This window comes from Delphinus delphis, chromosome 18 (genome assembly GCF_949987515.2).
Source record: "Delphinus delphis chromosome 18, mDelDel1.2, whole genome shotgun sequence".
Taxonomy (NCBI): domain Eukaryota; kingdom Metazoa; phylum Chordata; class Mammalia; order Artiodactyla; family Delphinidae; genus Delphinus; species Delphinus delphis.
This window is the reverse complement of record NC_082700.1, coordinates 68,939,409-68,958,123: the sequence shown is the minus strand read 5'-3', so window position 1 is coordinate 68,958,123 and position 18,715 is coordinate 68,939,409. Positions and strand designations below refer to the sequence as shown.

Sequence of the window (18,715 nt, the reverse complement as noted above, 5' to 3'; positions counted from 1 at the left end):
AGGAAATGCCTGGAAACATTGATGCAGTGGGAGATGACTATAATAAAGTCATGGGTTTGTAAGGTTTGTGGAATCATCTAGCTTAAACTTTGGCCCCTACACAAGCCATGTCAGTCATCTCAGATAGCAGCTATTTGGGGCCCATTTTAAGGTCCCAGAATGAGATTCCACAATCACCTTTCCAGTGGTTACCTGTACTCACTACCAAGAAATCCATTACACGTCTAAATCCTTCTACATCAACTTAATGTCCAGTGTGTTCTCCAGAAAGATGAAAAGTAATTATATCACCAACTACCTAAAAAATAAATAAATAAAACCCTGTAATAGTCCTGGAGCTATCACTAAATCAGCCCATAATCTCTCTCTTTCCAATGTGATATCTTTAATTCCTTCAGTCTCACTTTATGTATCTGGTGTTTTTTCTAAACTGAACATCTGACAACCCAGAAGAAGGCCAAGTATCACTTATGAGACTTACAGTACTTTTGTACCATGTGGAGAGTGATTGTCATCATTTACTGTTGCTTAGAAGTGAAGTAACATTTGTGCCCATAGTAGGAGAAGGATTTGTGGGTAACAAGGAGTCCCCAGACAAGTTAACATTCCTTGCAAGTCTACAGAAAAATTCCTTCCTTCGCTTTTTCTGAGTCTTGGTCTTCAATGACAAAAACCGTCATGGCGATAATGTTCTTATAAAGAGCTTCTGTGTGGATGAATCAGGTATCGTTTGAGAATGTTCATGGCATTAATGTTGTGAATACCATTCGTGAATCAGGAATCTTAAATCTGTGTCCATATACAGCAGTTACTAATGAAGAATGATTACATTATGCATTTTAATCAACACTTACACTTGTTGAAATTGTCTGATCCTTTTCTGTGTTGTTTGCAGAAATGTAACCTGGAATAGTTTAGCTATCCCAGATACACACTGCTCACCAGAGCTGGAAGAAGGCTACCAGTGCCCCCCAGGATTTAAATGCATGGACCTTGAAGATCTGGGACTTAGCAGGCAAGAGCTGGGCTACAGTGGCTTTAATGAGATAGGTCTGTCTTACTGATAAAACACCTTTTCAGTTTCTATTTTACAATGTTTATGAAATGGAGAAAATAGTTGTATAATTGATATTTTATGTTCAGACTGGCTGTAGTTTTTAAGAAACACAACTGTAAGTTTGAATATATTCTCCCTTACAGTCTATAACATACAGTCTGTGTCTATGTATATTCAGCAGTGTCTGTATAGACTTAAAAGTCTCTCAATTCTTAATTATAGCATTTAAAACTATTTGTTGAGTAAGGTTCAGGGTTGTGGACTCAAAGAACCCTTTGAGTCAACAAGACTTGGTTTCCTTCCACATTTAACTAGTAGGCAAGGTAAGTCTTAAGTAACTGAAATACTAGACATTGAGGAGTGCGTGAGAGCCGGAAAGTAATTCTGGAACAGGATACAGCTAATGAGATACTTAATGAATGTGCATCAACTATATAACAGCGGTATGGGAAATGCTTGTATGTGAATATGATGTGCCAAACGTGTACATTGATTCGTGGCTTGTCCTATTAAGTCCTGAAACGTGCTGTCACGCACAGTAAAGAAAGAACTTGGCATCTGCCGTTTAGTTGGTATCATTGCATTTGTTACAATTCCATGCAAGTTGCACATCTTTCACGATTGAAGCAAAAAAACATGGGATTCTAAACAATTATTTTATGCTCTGAGAATTTGTCTCAGTCAGCTCAGGCAGCCATAACAAAATATCGTAGACTGGGTGGCATAAACAACAGAAATTTACTTCTTACCAGTCTGAAGGCTGGAAGTCTGAGACCAGGATGCACCTTAGGTCTGGTTACCCCTCTCCCTGGCATGCAGATGGCTGTCTTCTCTCTGTGTGCTTATGGGATGGGTTGGGGGGAAGAGAGAGAGAGAGAGTGGGGAGAGAGGGAGAGAAAGCTCTCTGGTCTCTTCTTATAAGGACACTAATCCCATCATGAGAACCCCACGACTCACAACCTGGTCTAAACCAAATCAACTTTTAAAGGCCCCACCTCCTAATGCCATCACATTGGGGGGTTAGAGCTTCAATATATGAATGGCAGGGGCTGAGGGAGTGGACATAAACATTCATAGCAGAGTTGTTGGAGTCATTTGAAAAAATTTAATTATTTCTTAAAGTTTTAAGGGCCAGGTACATTTAAGAGAGTTCTAGACACTTTTACCCAGGTCATAAGAGGAAAGTCTTTCAGTGTGTAATGGGATGGTGGTTGTGCTCTTTTGGAAGCCAAATCTACTTATTTTTAATCTGTCTTTTGGTGTGGTTTCACTTTTTAATGGGCCAGCTGTACAATGGGGATCTCATAGCCAGGAAAGAGTGCATCACCCCTGTCTACCCAGGAGGGAAACTGTTTCAAACCCAGCCCATCCACCTTCACACATCAGACAGAGTGGCTGATAAATCCTATTCCCACCCTGGCCTTCGGTCCTAGCAGCTCCTGGATAGTGTTATGCAGGATGGCATAATGAACTCTGGGATAAGTGTTTGAATTTCAGAAAGAACATGTGAAGATCTTGCACTGAGTGAGGAATATGTTCTAGATATATGAACTAAACCACAAGGCTACAGCCTTTGGACTGAATACAATTCTGAAATTGGGCTGAAAGAAGCATAAATAGTTGGTATTTTTAAAGAGTGCATTTTGCAAATAAATCCCTAAATTTTATTCTTATATATTTAGTATGCCCTCATAGTAAATCTCCAGCATTGTATTGATAGTTAGATGGGCATTCTTCTTTTGGCCAATGATACAGTTTTCTGGTTCATAAAAATTTAGAAGCCAACAGAGGTAAAGCATTTTAATTTGCTGTCTCTCTTATACTTCCCTGGCTTTGGATCAATCTTACATCCTTCCCCCTGTCTCAAAAGTGCAAAGATTATGCCAGTGACTTTCAGGCATGAGCAGGAAATCACAGGTGTGGTGTGGGAGATGAGATACGTTATAGATTTAGTAACCTGCTCGGAGCAAGCTCCCAGCTGGGGCAGGACTGGCATGCATGGCTGGTTAGAGCCTGTTGCTCTTTCTTTTAGGGGCTGAGTGTGCCCATGTCTTGGATGGAGAGTGGCCAGCATTCAAGAGTTAGGCTGTCCTTGCACTGGAAATCTCCAAGCCTTTAAAATCATGTTGCTAAATCAAATCGCCCCCTGACCATTTTAAATGCAGCAGTTGTGCCTAAACTCCAACTGCTGCATTATATTAAAGTGGATTTATCTTTTTTTCACTGTGACTTACAGTAGCTTCACCTAATGTAGGGGACAATATCTCTTTGAGCAAGGAAGTCTCCTTCTAAAGCCTGTGGGCTTAAGAAGCCCAGCTGTAGGAGGGAATTGCCCTGGAGGGTGGTAAGCTCCCACAAAGGCAGTAATCTTACTGTAGCTCTACTGTTTATTTGCACATTGCTCTCCCAAGGATTTAAGCTCCTGGAAAACAGGAAGCACATCTTTTTATCTTCATGTCTCCAGGGCCTGGAGCAATGCCTGCTTGGTAGGAAACCCTTTATAAATATTTACTAATGGACCAAAGTATGTACCCTTTTGAATTCATAGGTGACACGTCATATTTGTATTAGGATGTAGAGCCATAATAGAAAATTAAGCTGTTTTCTCATTGTTCTTTTCCCTGATTTTGTCTGCTTTTGTTGGCAGTGTTCATTCTTCCTCATGACTTCCCTTTCTATACAAGCTTAATTTGGTCTATTTGCTTCTTTTTCTCAAACGATGATTGAATTCAGCATCATTGTAGCACTAATGGTTAGATAATGAAAATGTTGCCTTTGAACTATAATCAAAAAATGTTAACATGGTCCCTATAGTTTAGATTGAAATTGGTAACTATTTCCTGATATTATGTATCTGTGTAGATACACAAACTAGTGTTTTAGATTATTTTGAAAGTTCTTATGGAAACAAAAGATAATGTTTCACCAAAATGAGGAAATTAATTTTATTAGGTACATGTGATCATCTCTTTCTGCATGCAGCTAAACTTAGAAGATAATTAGGTACCTAACTGTGTATTTAAATTTGGCCAGTGTACTCTCTATATAAGTAATCATGGTTAATTTAAAAGGAGCATGTTTCCTTTTCTTACTAGTCCAAATTATCATGCAATACATTGAATTTCAAGCATTTATAAAATTTTATTTATAAGTAGCTTCATGTCTCATTAAAATTTAATATTGATGATGTTGAAAAACTCAATTTTTAAAACTATATTAAGAGCCAGAGTCATTAGGTAGAAAAAATTACAGAGAGCCCCTATTGTAAGATTGCGGAGTAAAGAGACCTTTTCGTCTCTAAAATCATCCAAACGTCAAGGATACTGAGAAACAGAAATGCAGTGTCCATATTTAAGGACTCGGAAAAGCTTATAACTGTAAACCCCAATATCAGAGGGCCAGGTGTCTAACAGAAAACTTCCCGAAAAGACTCTGGCTACTGAGGACCTCAGAGCGGAAAGAAGACTGACGTTCTACAACAACCAGTGTTCATCGTTCATTCAGTTTAAAAATTCAACAATAAAAATTAAATTATAGAAAATAAAAATAAAATGAAATAAAATGACCAGTGTTCCCACAGAAGCAGAATAGTCCTCTCTTCGAGTCAGGGCATCACTGTGTAGCTGACGGTAGGAGTTTTCTGGAATTCCATGTGGCATCACAGAGGAGAGGCCCTTATTCTGCAGGCAGCTGGGAGAGAGAGAGCTGTGGGCACCCCAAGACGGCTGATCAGCATAGACTAGGATGAGGGAAAGACTCCAGCTTTGCAAATCTGGCTCTACCTTACGATGACCTCACCGATTCTCAAGCATCATTCTCAGGCCAATTAAATCGAAACCTTACAGTGATTGAAGGCACAGATGGCTCTAAAAAGTTCTCTGGGTGATTCTAGCGTGCATGCTGAGTATGAACCACTGAAGCAACACCGATACACACCCAACTTGTGAAAATCTTCACTTCTACCCCACAGCATAACTTCACCCTTCCCTACGTGAAACAGGACAAATATCTGGTGCTGTCAAAATCAGTGTCAAAGGTGAGGATAATAAAAAAGAATCAGGACCATTTCTATAAAAATGTGCCTTTCAGTATATTTAAAATTGAAAAAAAATACTCAAGATATATATAACTCAAAAGAATTGCAGAAAAAGAAGACTTAAATATACACATTAAAAGGGTACAAATTGACTCAGTAAATTGACAGAGAACAGTCAACACTTAGGCCTGTCTTAGTAAAGATGCTAGAATTCAAAGCTAAAGAAAACATCCATTGGGTATCTTGAAAAAAAAGAAAAGATCAAGTCAGTTCTAAGGCAGACCATCAGAGGGGCCTGAAACTTCATGTCAATATTCAGCTCTCAGATATAACGTCACAATGCTTACAGGGTCCTTAGGGAAAGAATGTGTCAAACCCTTTTTGATTATTTTTGAAGAGGCAAGAATTCCGAGACTTCATTTTACATGAAGTCTTCTTGAAGCCATTCAGCCAATCAAGAATAACTGGTCATGGGCCTGGTCTCTAGTATGTATTCACTGTAAGAGCAAAGCTAATACAACTGTAGGATTTACAGACTATAGTGTAAATATTACAAACTGTGATTGTGTGGAACAGAGGACAAGATCAACAGGGGAGGTAGGGTGAGGATGTGGATGTTTATACTTAGCAGTAAAAAACAAGTATCATTTTATACAATATATGAATCCAGCAATGGAGGCATAAGGATACCTGCCATGAAAATGCATTACAAAGTCAAAAACGACTTTAGAAAAAATTCAAACTTAAAATAATGGCCTTGGGGTTTGGATCATGGCTGTACTGTATACTAGCGTGGTGACCTTGGGAAAGTAAGGAACCTCTCTTGCCTCGATTTCCTCATCTGTGAAATGGGTGAGTGATAGACCTACCTTACAGGGTTGTCAGAAGCAACTGAGAAACTACACATAGAATAGTGTCTGGCACAGCACAGACACACGATGAGCTAGAAATTAGAGATACGGTGGCAAAATAGGAATACATCACTGTTATTTGAGAGTAAGTGACCACTTTAACAAAGAAGGGCAGGATATAGATGCTTTCAGATTAGCACCTCGATGTCTGATATTATTCCCTTTTCTTTGAGCCAGTTTGTCCCTCAGGTTGTTCAGGATCTTACAGCAAAGGAGAAGAGTGGAGGGGATGGGAACAAGGTGTTCTTAACTTTGCATTATTCTGCCATTAACTAATATCTCAAATTTTACTTCATTCTAATCAGTGTATAGAGGGCCAATATTTGGGGTTGTTTAGTCTTTTTTAAAAATTTATTTTATTGAAGTGTAGTTGATTTACAATGTTGTGGTAATTTCTGCTGTATAGCAAAGTGATTCAGTTATACATATATATACCTTCTTTTTCAGGTTTTTTCCATTATGGTTTATCACAGGATATTGGATATAGTTCCCTGTGCTCTACAGTAGGCCCTTGTTGTTTATCCATTCTATATATAATAGTTTGTATCTGCTAATCCCAAACTCCCAATCCATCCCTCCCACTTGGCAGCCACAAGTCTGTTTTCTCTGTCTGTGAATCTGTTTCTGCATTGTGGATAAGTTCATTTGTGTCATATTTTAGATTCCACATATAAATGATATCATATGGTATTTGTCTTTCTGACTTATTTCACTTAATATGATAGTCTCTAGGTCCATCCATGTTGCTGCAAACGGCATTATTTCATTCTTTTTTATGGCTGAGTAATATTCCATTGTATATATATACCACATCTCTGTATCCATTCCTCTGTTGATGGACACTTAGGTTGCTTCCATGTCCTGGATATTGTGAATAGTGCTCCTATGAGCATCGGGGCGCATGTATCTTTTTGAATTAGAGTTTTGTCCAGATATATGCCCTGGAGTGGGATTGCTGGATCATATAGCAACTCTATTTTTAGTTTTTTGAGGAACCATAAGTGTTTTCCATAGTGGCTGTACCACTTTACATTCTGGTGGTGTTTAGTCTTTGTTAATCAATTATTCCTCTCTTGCCACTCTGAAAATTATCCTCACTCTGGTGTTTTACCTGTCTCTTATCCCTATTTAGCCTGTACCATGGAATTTTTACAGTTTCATTAAGGCTCCGGATATGTAATTTTATTTATCCCTACGCATTTGAACTTGTGGGCCCCAGATTCCAGCCACATGTGTCTTTAGCAGCCTTTCAACAGATGCTCCTTCCACAGCCCTAAGCAGGGCATCTGGCAGGGCACTGAGAAGAAGCCACGGCTGCGCCGCTTCCTGGACTGCTTCCAGCACTCAGTGGAAGCTCAGTCTTCTGTCCTCCCCTAAATCCCTGGGTCAAAGGGTGACTGAGATGGCTGGCTGCTTCTCATTTACAGACCTCTGCATCATCGTTTCAGGGGAACCTTTCCTGTGGCTCATTCTTCAGGACCTCAACGCACACATCCGCTCTAAGACGTTAGCCTGTGCACCTGAGACACCCCACACCCCCACGGTCTAGGCCTACTGAGGAATAGACGTTATTGAAAGGACATATTTGAAGATCACAGAATCTGTTTAGCAGACACTCAGATTCTGTGATTGAAGCGAGTGTGTGTGGATGTAGGTAGTAAGCATGCAGTGTAAAGGTCTGGGGACAGAGGACACCCAAAAAACCCATGCTGTAGAGGTAAAACCAAACAAATCGTATCCACTTAGTCTATTTAGAAAATGTGTCTACTTCCGCTTTCTGAGTATTTACCCCCCTTGCAGCCTGTCTCTTCCTGTGTCTTACCACACGCTCATCAACATGCAGGACGCACAACCCGAGACACTGCAGTTTTCTGTGATGGCACTAAACGTGGAATTAGAGGAGCTTTGAGCTGGAAAAGATGAGGCAGTCCCGTGGCTCACTGACACAGTTTTCCAGGTGGAGAAACTGAGCATCAGAGCCAGACTGGTCAGAATTCCAGAAAACTCCACACCAGTCAGGGCTAAACTCCCTCCTCATGATTCGCAGACTCATCCCATAACTTACTGTCTCCCTCAGACCTTTTTACATTTCAGATCAGTGTTTAATTCAGAAGGAAACTCAAAAAATACCTTGCAAAGCTTAGCTGTATTCTTAATTTTGTAGTAGGAGGTTAGCGTCACTCACCTTTGGTAAAATGCTGGTGGAGAGGACAGCTATGCAAACAGATGTGATGTGCCAGTTAGAACAAAAAGCAACAACAAGATCCATCACGTGTGGGAAGGAAATCACAGCCCAAGAAACTGGCAATTTTCTTGTCACGATATTTCAAAAGAGGGTAAGAAATTGGGTACAGAAGATGAATACAAAGCTATTCAGGTGGTGGTTTTTAACTCTCCATTCATTGTACAGTCAGGTAAAAAACAAAACATGTTTCCTTTCGATAGAACAATCCAATGAATGTCATTTAATGATAAAATTCACCCTGGGAGGTCGCTCAGGAAATAAATAGCTATCAGGCATTTTTTGGTTGTTTGCCTTCAGAATCATAAGAACAAAAAAGAAAAGCTCAATTTTTAAAATGTCAGAATGAACTAAACCTGATTGAAACAATTTATATCAGAAAAAGGAAGCCCATAAGTAAGATCAACCTATAAACAGGGCATTTGGAAGATAGCTAATCAAAAAACCATTTAAATTATACGTGTGGGCTTCCCTGGTGGCGCAGTAGTTGAGAGTCCGCCTGCCGATGCAGGGGACACGGGTTCGTGCCCCAGTCCGGGAAGATCCCACATGCCACGGAGCGGCTGGGCCCGTGAGCCATGGCCGCTGAGCCTGCGTGTCTGGAGCCTGTGCTCCGCAACGGGAGAGACCACGGCAGTGAGAGGCCTGCGTACCAAAAAAAAAAAAAAAAAAAAAAATTATACATGCTTTTAATGCTACATGGACCGTATACAGTGGACTATTTTCCTTATTCTATCTACACCGTAATCAAAGATAAAGCCAGGAAATAACAAACACCATGTTCTTACGGTGACTCATTGTCCAGCAGATAGTCTTTATTATTATAATTACTGTCATTACTTATGACAACTACTGCTATCATTTATCGATTGTTTATTATGTATCTGGCATCAGGCAAAAGGTTTTCCATCCCTTGTGTTTTTTAATTCTCAAATTAAATCCGTAAGGTATCATTATTCCCAACTGGTAAGTGACAAGAAAGAGATGAGAAAGAATTGATTCGCCCACAGTCACACACAGGCCACAGTTGGGAGCCAAGGCCTACTGCCCCGTGTGCCAAGGTCAAAGCCTGTGTTTTCTGTCTGCAAACTCTGCCTTATCTGTGAGGTCAGCCAAGAGTGACCGCCATTCCCTGTGGCTTGTCAGGATGGCTGGTCCATTGTAGAGTCTCATGATGGTGGGAGAGGAGACATGTTCTCCAATGTAATAATCCACCAGACATCCTGCCTTCTCATCCTGAAGTCTTGAGGACACAGGGGTGAGTGTGAAGAAGGGTCATGTCCACTGCAAACCGAGGGCCACTCAGGGCTGGTCTCTGCCTTTGAATCTAGCCCCTTGCAAGGGAGTTGGTGTGTGATCTGTGTTCATTATGTGGATGAATTTCAACATAAAAAGAATATACCCGGAGATTATCATACTAAGTGAAGTAAGGCAGAAGAGAAAGACAAATATCATATGTGGAATCTACAAAAAACAAAAGGAACTTATCTACAAAACCGAAACAGACTCACAGGTTTAGAGAATGAACTTATGGTTACCAGATGGGAAGAATGCAGTAGGCCTTGGCTCCCAACTGTGGCCTGTGTGTGTGACTGTGGGCAAATCAATTCTTTCTCATCTCTTTCTTGTCACTTACCAGTTGGGAATAATGATACCTTACGGATTTATTTTGAGAATTAAAAAACACAAGGGATGGAAAACCTTTTGCCTGATGCCAGATACATAATAAACAATCGATAAGAATGGGGGGAGAGATGGATTGGGAGTTTGGGATTGACATGTACACACTGTTATATTTAAAATAGATAACCCACAAGGACCTACTGTATAGCACAGGGAACTCGGCTCAAGTCTCTGTAATAACCTAAATGGGGAAAGAATTTGAAAAAGAACAGATATCCATACACGTGTATGTATAACTGAATCACTTTGCTGTATACCTGAAACTAACACAACATTGTTAATCAACTATACTCCAATATAAGATAAAAAATTTAAAAACAAAACAAAAAACAAACAAAAAGAATATACCTGGGCAGCAATGCAATTTTACGAGATACTTACTGAGCTATGGACATTTGGTCAAGGATTAGAGGCAATAGCAGCAAAAATGAGTAAATATGCTTTCGATACAAAGTGAGATTGTAGGCACATTGACTAGAGATGTGGGAGAAAACTTTGAAAGTAACAAAATATGTTATCTGGTACATTGCAGTCAGGTTCATACTTATTTGAACTAAATTCAAAATTCTACTGTGATACATCTATTTACTATTTGTAATCTACACCTACATGCGTCAACTTCTCCTGTGTATTTGAACTTAACTTTCTCTTTCTGAGATATGAGTATTTAAGTTTGCTTTTTTTTCTTGTGATGAGAGCTCTTAGGATTTACCCTCTTAACAACTTTCATATATAACATACAGTAGTGTTCATTATATTTACCCGTAGTACTTATTTACCTTATAAGTAGAAATTTATACCTTTTGACCACCTTCATCCAATTCTCTCTCCCTCTACCCCTGCCTTTGGTAACCACAAATCTGGTCTCTTCTGCTATGAGTTTGTTTGTTGGTTGGTTGGTTGGTTCTTGAAGTATAATTGCCCTACAACACTATGTTAGTTCCTGTTATACAACATAGTGATGCAATATTTCTATATGTTTCAAAATAATCACCACGATAAATCGAGTTACCATCTGTCACCAGACAAAGATATTACATAGTTATTGACTATGTTCCCCACCCTGTATATTTCATACCCATGACTCACTATTTAGCAGCTGTTAAGTTTGCCTTCTAAATACTGCAAATTAACCAACAGTTTTATTTAAGTTGATTTTGAAAATGCATATTAGTTAATTTCTTTATTAGACATATTAGTAAAGAATATTTAACTTATTTGTCCTCTTTATAAAAAAATAATAAAAACCATAAAGCTCTTCTTAAAATAAAAAAGCCCTCCTAGGGCTTCCCTGGTGGCACGGTGGTTGAGAGTCCGCCTGCCGATGCAGGGGACACGGGTTCGTGCCCCGGTCCGGGAAGATCCCACATGCCGCAGAGTGGCTGGGCCCGTGAGCCATGGCCGCTGGGCCTGCACGTCCAGAGCCTGTGCTCCGCAACGGGAGAGGCCACAACAGTGAGAGGCCCGCGTACCGCAAAAAAAAAAACCCAAAAAACAAACAAAATTTTAAAAGCCCTCCTAAAAATACGAGGTAGAAAAACCACAGATCATCAACGTCACAGAAGTCCAAATGTGAGTCTTGAATGCAAATACAAACTTAAGGGATGACTTATAATTTTTTAATTTTTTTTCTGGCAACAATAAATTAATTGGGCCTTTCAAGAAAATGAAAAAATTAGAGTAGACTGCAGCCTGCTAGATTCTTATACAGATACGCCCAAGTCCCTTCTGAAGAAGGCTACTATGGAAACTGAAATTTGGGACTAGCATTTTTCTCCAAGGGGTAATATATTTTAGCTGTTACTTACTTTTGTGGTATTTTCCTCATTTAACTTTGGGTAGTATTGGCTACAAGATATAAACTCAGCTCCTTGTGTGAGTCATAAATCAGGTTTATTAAATATTGATGAGAAATAACATCAGTGGTTATTTTCATCCCTGGTGGTGTTCGGTGCTTGGAATTACCCCTGTATTTTCCTGCAGGAGGATTGACAGTGAATCCACCTACACAGTCTAATGTTTCAGTTTTAGGATTTGCTTTACTTTAAAATTCCTTCCTATGTTTTTGTCTACTGGCATGCTATTATTTTCATAATTTGTCTCTTATTACATCTGATATTAAATGACATAAAATGTGGTGAAAGGAAATTACTTTTATTCAGATCATAATAGAATGTAAATTGAACTGCCTTGATGCTGCTGCTAAAAATTGATTCCTCAGATTTAAATGATGTTAAACCATATTTCATGTGGCTGTATGTGATATCAGATGAAAACATTACAAATGAATAGAAAATAGAAAATTATTCTGTGTCTATAACTATGATTTATTACAGACTGTACATTTTTATTGCAGTTGCAAAAAAGACACAGTAAAGACTCATCTATAAATTATGTAATTGAGATTTATAATACTTCATGGAAAAGCACCAAAGGGTCATTTTCTCTGCATTAATCTTTATGTTTTGCATTGCTACTGGAATTATTTACTGATTTTTATGAAAACACATGTAGAAGATAAAACTAGGGTACTAGAATTCAACCAAAAGTGCTTACTTTAATCTGTGATAATTCTCTACTTGATCTCTGAAGGAATTCCTTTATCATGAGACAGGGAAAACAATGTATTTTTGTTAAATAGAGGATAAAATCCAGAAGCTTCAATAAGAGAAATAGTTATGAGAGTGTTTGGTCAAATACCAATGTTTTATCCCTGGGTTCAGTCATCATAAATGCCCTCAGGTTACATGCAAAAGTGTGTGCTCGAGGTTTTCTAAAGGAACTAAGTCTTAGGGTTTCATTAGATTCTGACAGTGTCACAGACTAATTTAAACTAAGATTAGATATGCAGATAAATATTCAGAATATTAGGAAAAAAGGGGGTGTAAAGATAGAAATTGCAGACATGATTTTAAAAAAAGATATACACTGTCTAGTATGTAGCAGATAGGTGTTCAGAAGTTCTTGCTGAATGGATTAGAAAAGGCAGCTGCTAGAGTGACTTTTCATTGGACAGTGAAAGAAGGAATTTTGAAAGTGGATTTCTGAGGGCATGAAGTGATGATTTTTTTCACATGATACATAGAAGACAGTACTCATTGGAAATATCTAGTGGTTTCCAAGAAATTAGCATGCTTATAGTTATATGTTAAGTATTTGTAGATTATAAAAATAATGCTTCAATTTGTGACCACCTAGAGGGGTGGGATAGGGAGGGTGGGAGGGAGACACAAGAGGGAGGGGATATGGGGATATATGTATACATATAGCTGATTCACTTTGTTATACAGCAGAAACTAACACAACATTGTAAAGCAATTATATTCCAATAAAGATGTGAAAAAAATAAACACAAGAGAAATTTAAAAATAAGAAATTAAAAAATAATTTGAGAAATTAAAGAATCTCAAATAACATGAGATTTAATGAAAGTAATAAATTCTGCCATATATAATCCCCTCCCTTTCTCTCTTTCCTTTCTTCCTTCCTTCTTTCATCTTCATGTTTCATGATATTTAATAAAACACCTGTAACCATTTCCCTACCAATAGACACCTAAGTGATTTTCAGTATGTTACTACTGGTAATTCTGTGTTGAATACACACACACACACACACACACACACATGTCCTGTGCATGTGTGTGAGTATTCTTTTTTTTATAAAGTGAATGGTTTTTTTTAAATTAATTAATTTTTATTTTTGACTGCACTGGGTCTTTATTACTGCTCGCGGGCTTTCTCTAGTTGCAGCGAGCGGGGGCTACTCTTAGTTGCGGTGTGCGGGCTTCTCATTGTGGTGGCTTCTCTTGTTATGGAGCACGGGCTCTAGCCACACACACTTCAGTAGCTGTGGCACGTGGGCTCAGTAGTTGTGATGCATACACTTAGTTGCTCCACGGCATGTGGGATCTTCCCGGATCAGGGCTCGAACCTGTGTCCCCTGCATTGGCAGGCAGATTCTTAACCACTGTGCCACCAGCCCTGTGTGAGTATTCCTAGAAACAGATTCCTAGAGCAATTTCTGGGTCAAAGGGTATGCACAGTTTTAACATAATAGATAACTCATGGTTTATTTCTCAAAATAAATTCACAGTCCAGCCCTTATTGTGTGAGAGTGAGTTTCACAAAGTATAAGGTATTCCTTTCCAATATGCATAGATACGGAAGTAAAAAAAAATAACATAGGCCGTGTTGTATTCTGTCCTCTTCTGAACACCAGCAGTTCATTCTCTTTTCTTTGAATTCTTCATTCCATTCTCCCTGGAATGCCTCCCTCCTACTGGCCCTGTCAGTCTAGGACTCACCTTCCAGGCCTCCTCTCCAGTAGCTTCCCCATTGCACTAGCAGCATTTATCTCCCTCTGTCTGAACCATGACACCAAGGTTTGTGCATAAAGTCAGTGCTTACTTCGATTTCTTTCCCACTAGGGTGAGTGCGTGTATGTGTGTGTGTGTGTGTGTGTGTGTGTGTGTGTGTGTGTGTGTGTGTGTGTGTGTGTGTGTGTGTGTGTGTGTGTTTTACCCGTCTTCCCAATTAGCTCATTCAGTCCTCCAGGAGAAGCAAAGCTTCCTGTTCTTCCTTTCTAACTCTCTGTGAGCTCATTATTATCTTTGAGGACAGGTTGATCACGTTTGGGAAAATTTTGTATTAGACACATTGCCTTTTTCAATCAACATTCTGTGGAAACCTTTTGATTGAAAATGTAAATTTAATGCAAATATGACTCTAGCCTTTAAGTACATTGTTCACTGAAATTAAGCGGCTTCCACGTTAAGCCACATACTCCTGTGAAACAAAAGTGAGCAGACCAGCAGAGAAGCCTTGTGTTGACAGTCATGGAAACGTTCCCTGCTGGTGATGGCAGTCAGTGGAGCATAATTCCCTGGACTCTCTATGAAATTAAATTAATTCCACCATCTAATCAGTTGGAGCAAAAAGGAATGATGTCATTTAGGAAAGCCCTAACACAGCTCTTCCCTCGAGGCCAGTAGAGCCAGAGGAAAGGCGACTCCCACCTCTCCTGGGGCTGCAAGTTCTAATACAGGAGCCCTGCTTATCAAAACTGTGCTGGGAAGAGGGAGGTGACTCCCCCCCCGCCCGGGGGAGAAAGCTCTCTGGCCCTTGAAGATGTGTTTCTAACCTGAGGAAGGGAAAGACTCAGTTTCAGGTTGGAGTCTGCATCTCATTCGTGGGTGACATAGGACAGTTACTTACCTCTCTGTGCTTTAAAATCGGGATAAATATCATACATATCTCAGAGGGTAGCAGGAAGATTAGATTATTCTCATCCTCATGCCTAATGAGTGCTCAGTAAAATTTAGCTATGATTATAATGATCACTTTTATTAAATATATAGTTATCAGCTAAATGAATGAATGAATTATAGAGCAAACTATTCTAAAGTCACACAGTTAGAAAGTGAGAGGAATAGGACCAAAACTCATGCGTATCTGTCTTATTATCTATATTATTTCCATGGCATCAGCTTACCTCCTTTTAGTCCTGGCAAAGCATTCATGATCATACAACACAATTTAACATATACTCACATTTTACTGTGCTGGTATATGTTCTGTTTACTGGTGTTTTGTCTCCTCCGTGTACACCTTCATTGGAAATAAAATTTTGAAAAATGTTTTCCTATTTCCTGCACTGCTTAAAGATGCTGCCAGTAAAGCCATCTCTAAGCTGAGATACTTTGTCCTCACAGGTCTTCTAAAGAGTTAGAGCAGTGCTGAAGTTGTATGTTTACAACTGACTAGGATCTGCAAACCACCGGCCTGTGAGCCAAATCCTGCTTACTGCCTGTTTTTGTAAATAAAGTTTTATTGCAATTCCATGTCCGTTTGTTTCCCTATGGTCCATGGCTGCTTTCTGACAATACAGCAGAATTTCTAGAGTTCCAGCAGAAATGCTGTGGTCCATACAGACAAAATGTTTACCATCTGATCCTTTACGGAAAAAGTTTGCCAACCCCTAGACTAGACTAACGGTAGGAAAAACTACTCAGCCTGTGCTTCTTTTTTTTAATTATATCTTCCCACAGATGCCTAGAATCCTTGGCAATCCTTATATTCACCTCTTCTTACATCCCTTAGACTTGGGAAGCTCAGAGGTGCAACACATCTCTTATTTTTATGTAGATTTGTGATAAAATCTAGACTCTCCTTCCCTGATTCAAAGCCCCTTAAACTCTAAACATGAAATTTTCAAAGAAAAGTTACCCTGGTTGTATACACCCCTGAAAGTCATCTCCTTTCTGTGGTCTCTCAAGTACACAGACTATGTTCCTTGAATCTGTCATTGACGTTAAGTAAGACATTTTTGAAGAATGAGTGATAGGCTAGACATAGAACCTAATGAACCTTGATTGTTTTGATTAAATGGGTATTCCTTAATTAAATGGGGGTAAGAGCCTCAGTGGTTAAAGACACTGCTTAGAAAATCAGAATCAAAATACTAACAGTTATTCTCCAATGCCTTGTTTTAGCCAGAAAACATTACTGAAAATGAGTGAAAGAAGGGGAAAAGATCATTATGCTTACAAAAGACTAATAAAAACAAAATAAAATAGCATTTATAGCCCCTTTAAAGTATTGCCTTTTTAAATATTCAGATAACTCACCGATTACTTCTTCTAGTAAATTATCTGCAAGGGCAGAGTGACATCCACCTATCCCCGGACACACGCCCCATTTGCCCTGGGACTTTGCTGCCCCTCCCATCAAGAGGTGGAGTCTTTCTCCTCCCCTTGAATCTGGTGCCTGTGATTTCTTTGCCCAAGAAAATGTGATGCAGTGACATTGTATAAGCTTTGGAGGCAAGGTCTCCAGATGCCCAGCAGCTTCCTGTCTTGCCCATTGGAGTGCTGCTCTGAGATGCTCAGGGCAAGTAGCCTAGAGAAGGATGAGAGGCTGTGTGGACAGGAGCTGAGGCCCCCCACTTGACAGCAAGCCCTTGCCCCAATATGTGAGTGAAGCCTTCTCAGACTCTGTGATCCCAGATGACCTTCTGGACGACAGCCATATGAGTGACCCAGGTGAGACCAACAAAGAATCACCTATTGGACCCTAGACCAGTTGCTTCCAGAGAATCATGAACCAATCAGTGGTGGTTGTTTGAATCCACTGTGTTTTGTGGTGGTTTGTTATGCAGCCGCATATAATTGAAAAACTCTCAATTTACCAAAGAGGAAACTGGGGGTCATGATATAAGCAACATGCCTAAGCTCATGTAGCATTTGGCAAGTCGGGGATTCAGACTCAAGTCAACCCAACTAAATCATACTCTAAAGCACTCCTCTCTACTATATGCTGTATCGTCCAAAAATTAAACGGATTCTATAAGCAGCATTTCTGAAGACTGAGGTAGTTTGGGAGATGTAATTTGCTCACCACTCTGTTGTGTTTTTATTGGGACTTTTGAAATCAGGAATGTTCTGGAAGACCTGAGATATGCAGTCTCCATCTCTGAGCAATGCTCAAGCAAGGACTGTAGATAGTCCTCTGATGTTCATTCATTCACTCATTCATTCATTCAGCAGGTATTTATTGAGAACCTACTATACATTAGGTGCTGTTTTTAACACTGGCAGGCACAAGGAGTATGCTAACGCAGAACCAGAGATGATGACATTATATTTTCTTTTTTTTAAAAAAATTCACACTTGCTTATATGTTGATTTCCTTATTAAGGGCTGACTTGTTTTAGGCTCTGGAACTCCCAGTTCTGTACTTAAATTTTTTTGCTTAGCCTAAGCATAGTGCTAGATTTCAAGAAATCAATTGCCAAACAGGATTTTCCATTGAGTTTTTTTAAAAAGGAAGCATGTAGGCCAAAATACAATTAATAAGAAAAGACCATTTAGGCATCAGCAGAATTTGATCAGTTGCTCAAATTTCAAGCAAGTTTCTAAAACAAAACTGTTTTCTTCTCTTAATCAGTTTAAAAGGAGGGCCTTGTGCTCATTTTTGTTGGTGGAGGTGAACTGAATTTTATAAGCTCTGTAAAATGAGGCCAGAGTGAACAGAAATTGAGTCAAAACAATGGATGACACATCTTAACATCTTCTTAGGCTCTTGTGTCCTGACCACACCCCATTTGAACCTAAGGGGAGTCTCCTGGAGGCTGAGGGGTTCATGAGCTTGCAGCTGTCTGAGACTAGTCTGCAAAAGTTAAAAAGAAAGTCAGCCACAAGAAAGCAGGTGGCAGTGGCCTGGAAGATGCACAAAGGAAAGGGGCAGCTGGTAGGGAAAAGCATATTTGACTGAGACCTTTACAGAGGGATGGAGAGGGCCCTGGGCCACTGGAAATGGAAGCTGGGAGGAAAGTCTTGAAGGCAGACAGCCTCGAATCAAGGGCAGCAGCTGGCAGAACAGCTCAAAACAGGGCGAGTGGCATGATTCAAGAGGACTTATGAATTGTGTTGTACGGTGACCATTAAGCTTGTTAGTGAGGGAAGAGATGCAGTGCTTTCATTGTGCCAAGCACTGTGAGAGATACTTTCACCCATGTCAGCTACTCTAACATCCAGGGCAGCCCTTCAGTGTAACAGTTATCCTGTAGGTCAAGTGTAGCTTCTTGGCAAGTGTAAGCGCCTGTGGTCATCTCTGTTTATACATATCTTTGAGAGATTTCCTAAAATCAACCTACTTGCTCATTTCTTGTCTGTAGTCTGTACTGTTTCGTGTGGAAGATTCATGCCTTTCAGTCGTATTCCAAATCGATCAGTACTATACAGACTTCAGCCTCCATGAAGCTGTGGGCAGAAAGGTGAGGTGGTG

The 18,715-nt window shown here is 39.6% G+C and overlaps 1 protein-coding gene across 2 annotated transcripts in view; it reads left to right on the top strand.

Moving 5' to 3' along the window:
- The window catches only part of NALCN (sodium leak channel, non-selective), a 280,091-nt gene that overhangs the window by 23,974 nt on the left and 237,402 nt on the right, over positions 1–18,715 (top strand). For both annotated transcript variants that reach the window (XM_059995484.1, XM_059995483.1), the window contains exon 6: positions 896–1,050. In XM_059995484.1, coding sequence (XP_059851467.1) covers positions 896–1,050 — 155 coding nt within the window. The remainder of the gene's footprint in view (positions 1–895; positions 1,051–18,715) is intronic.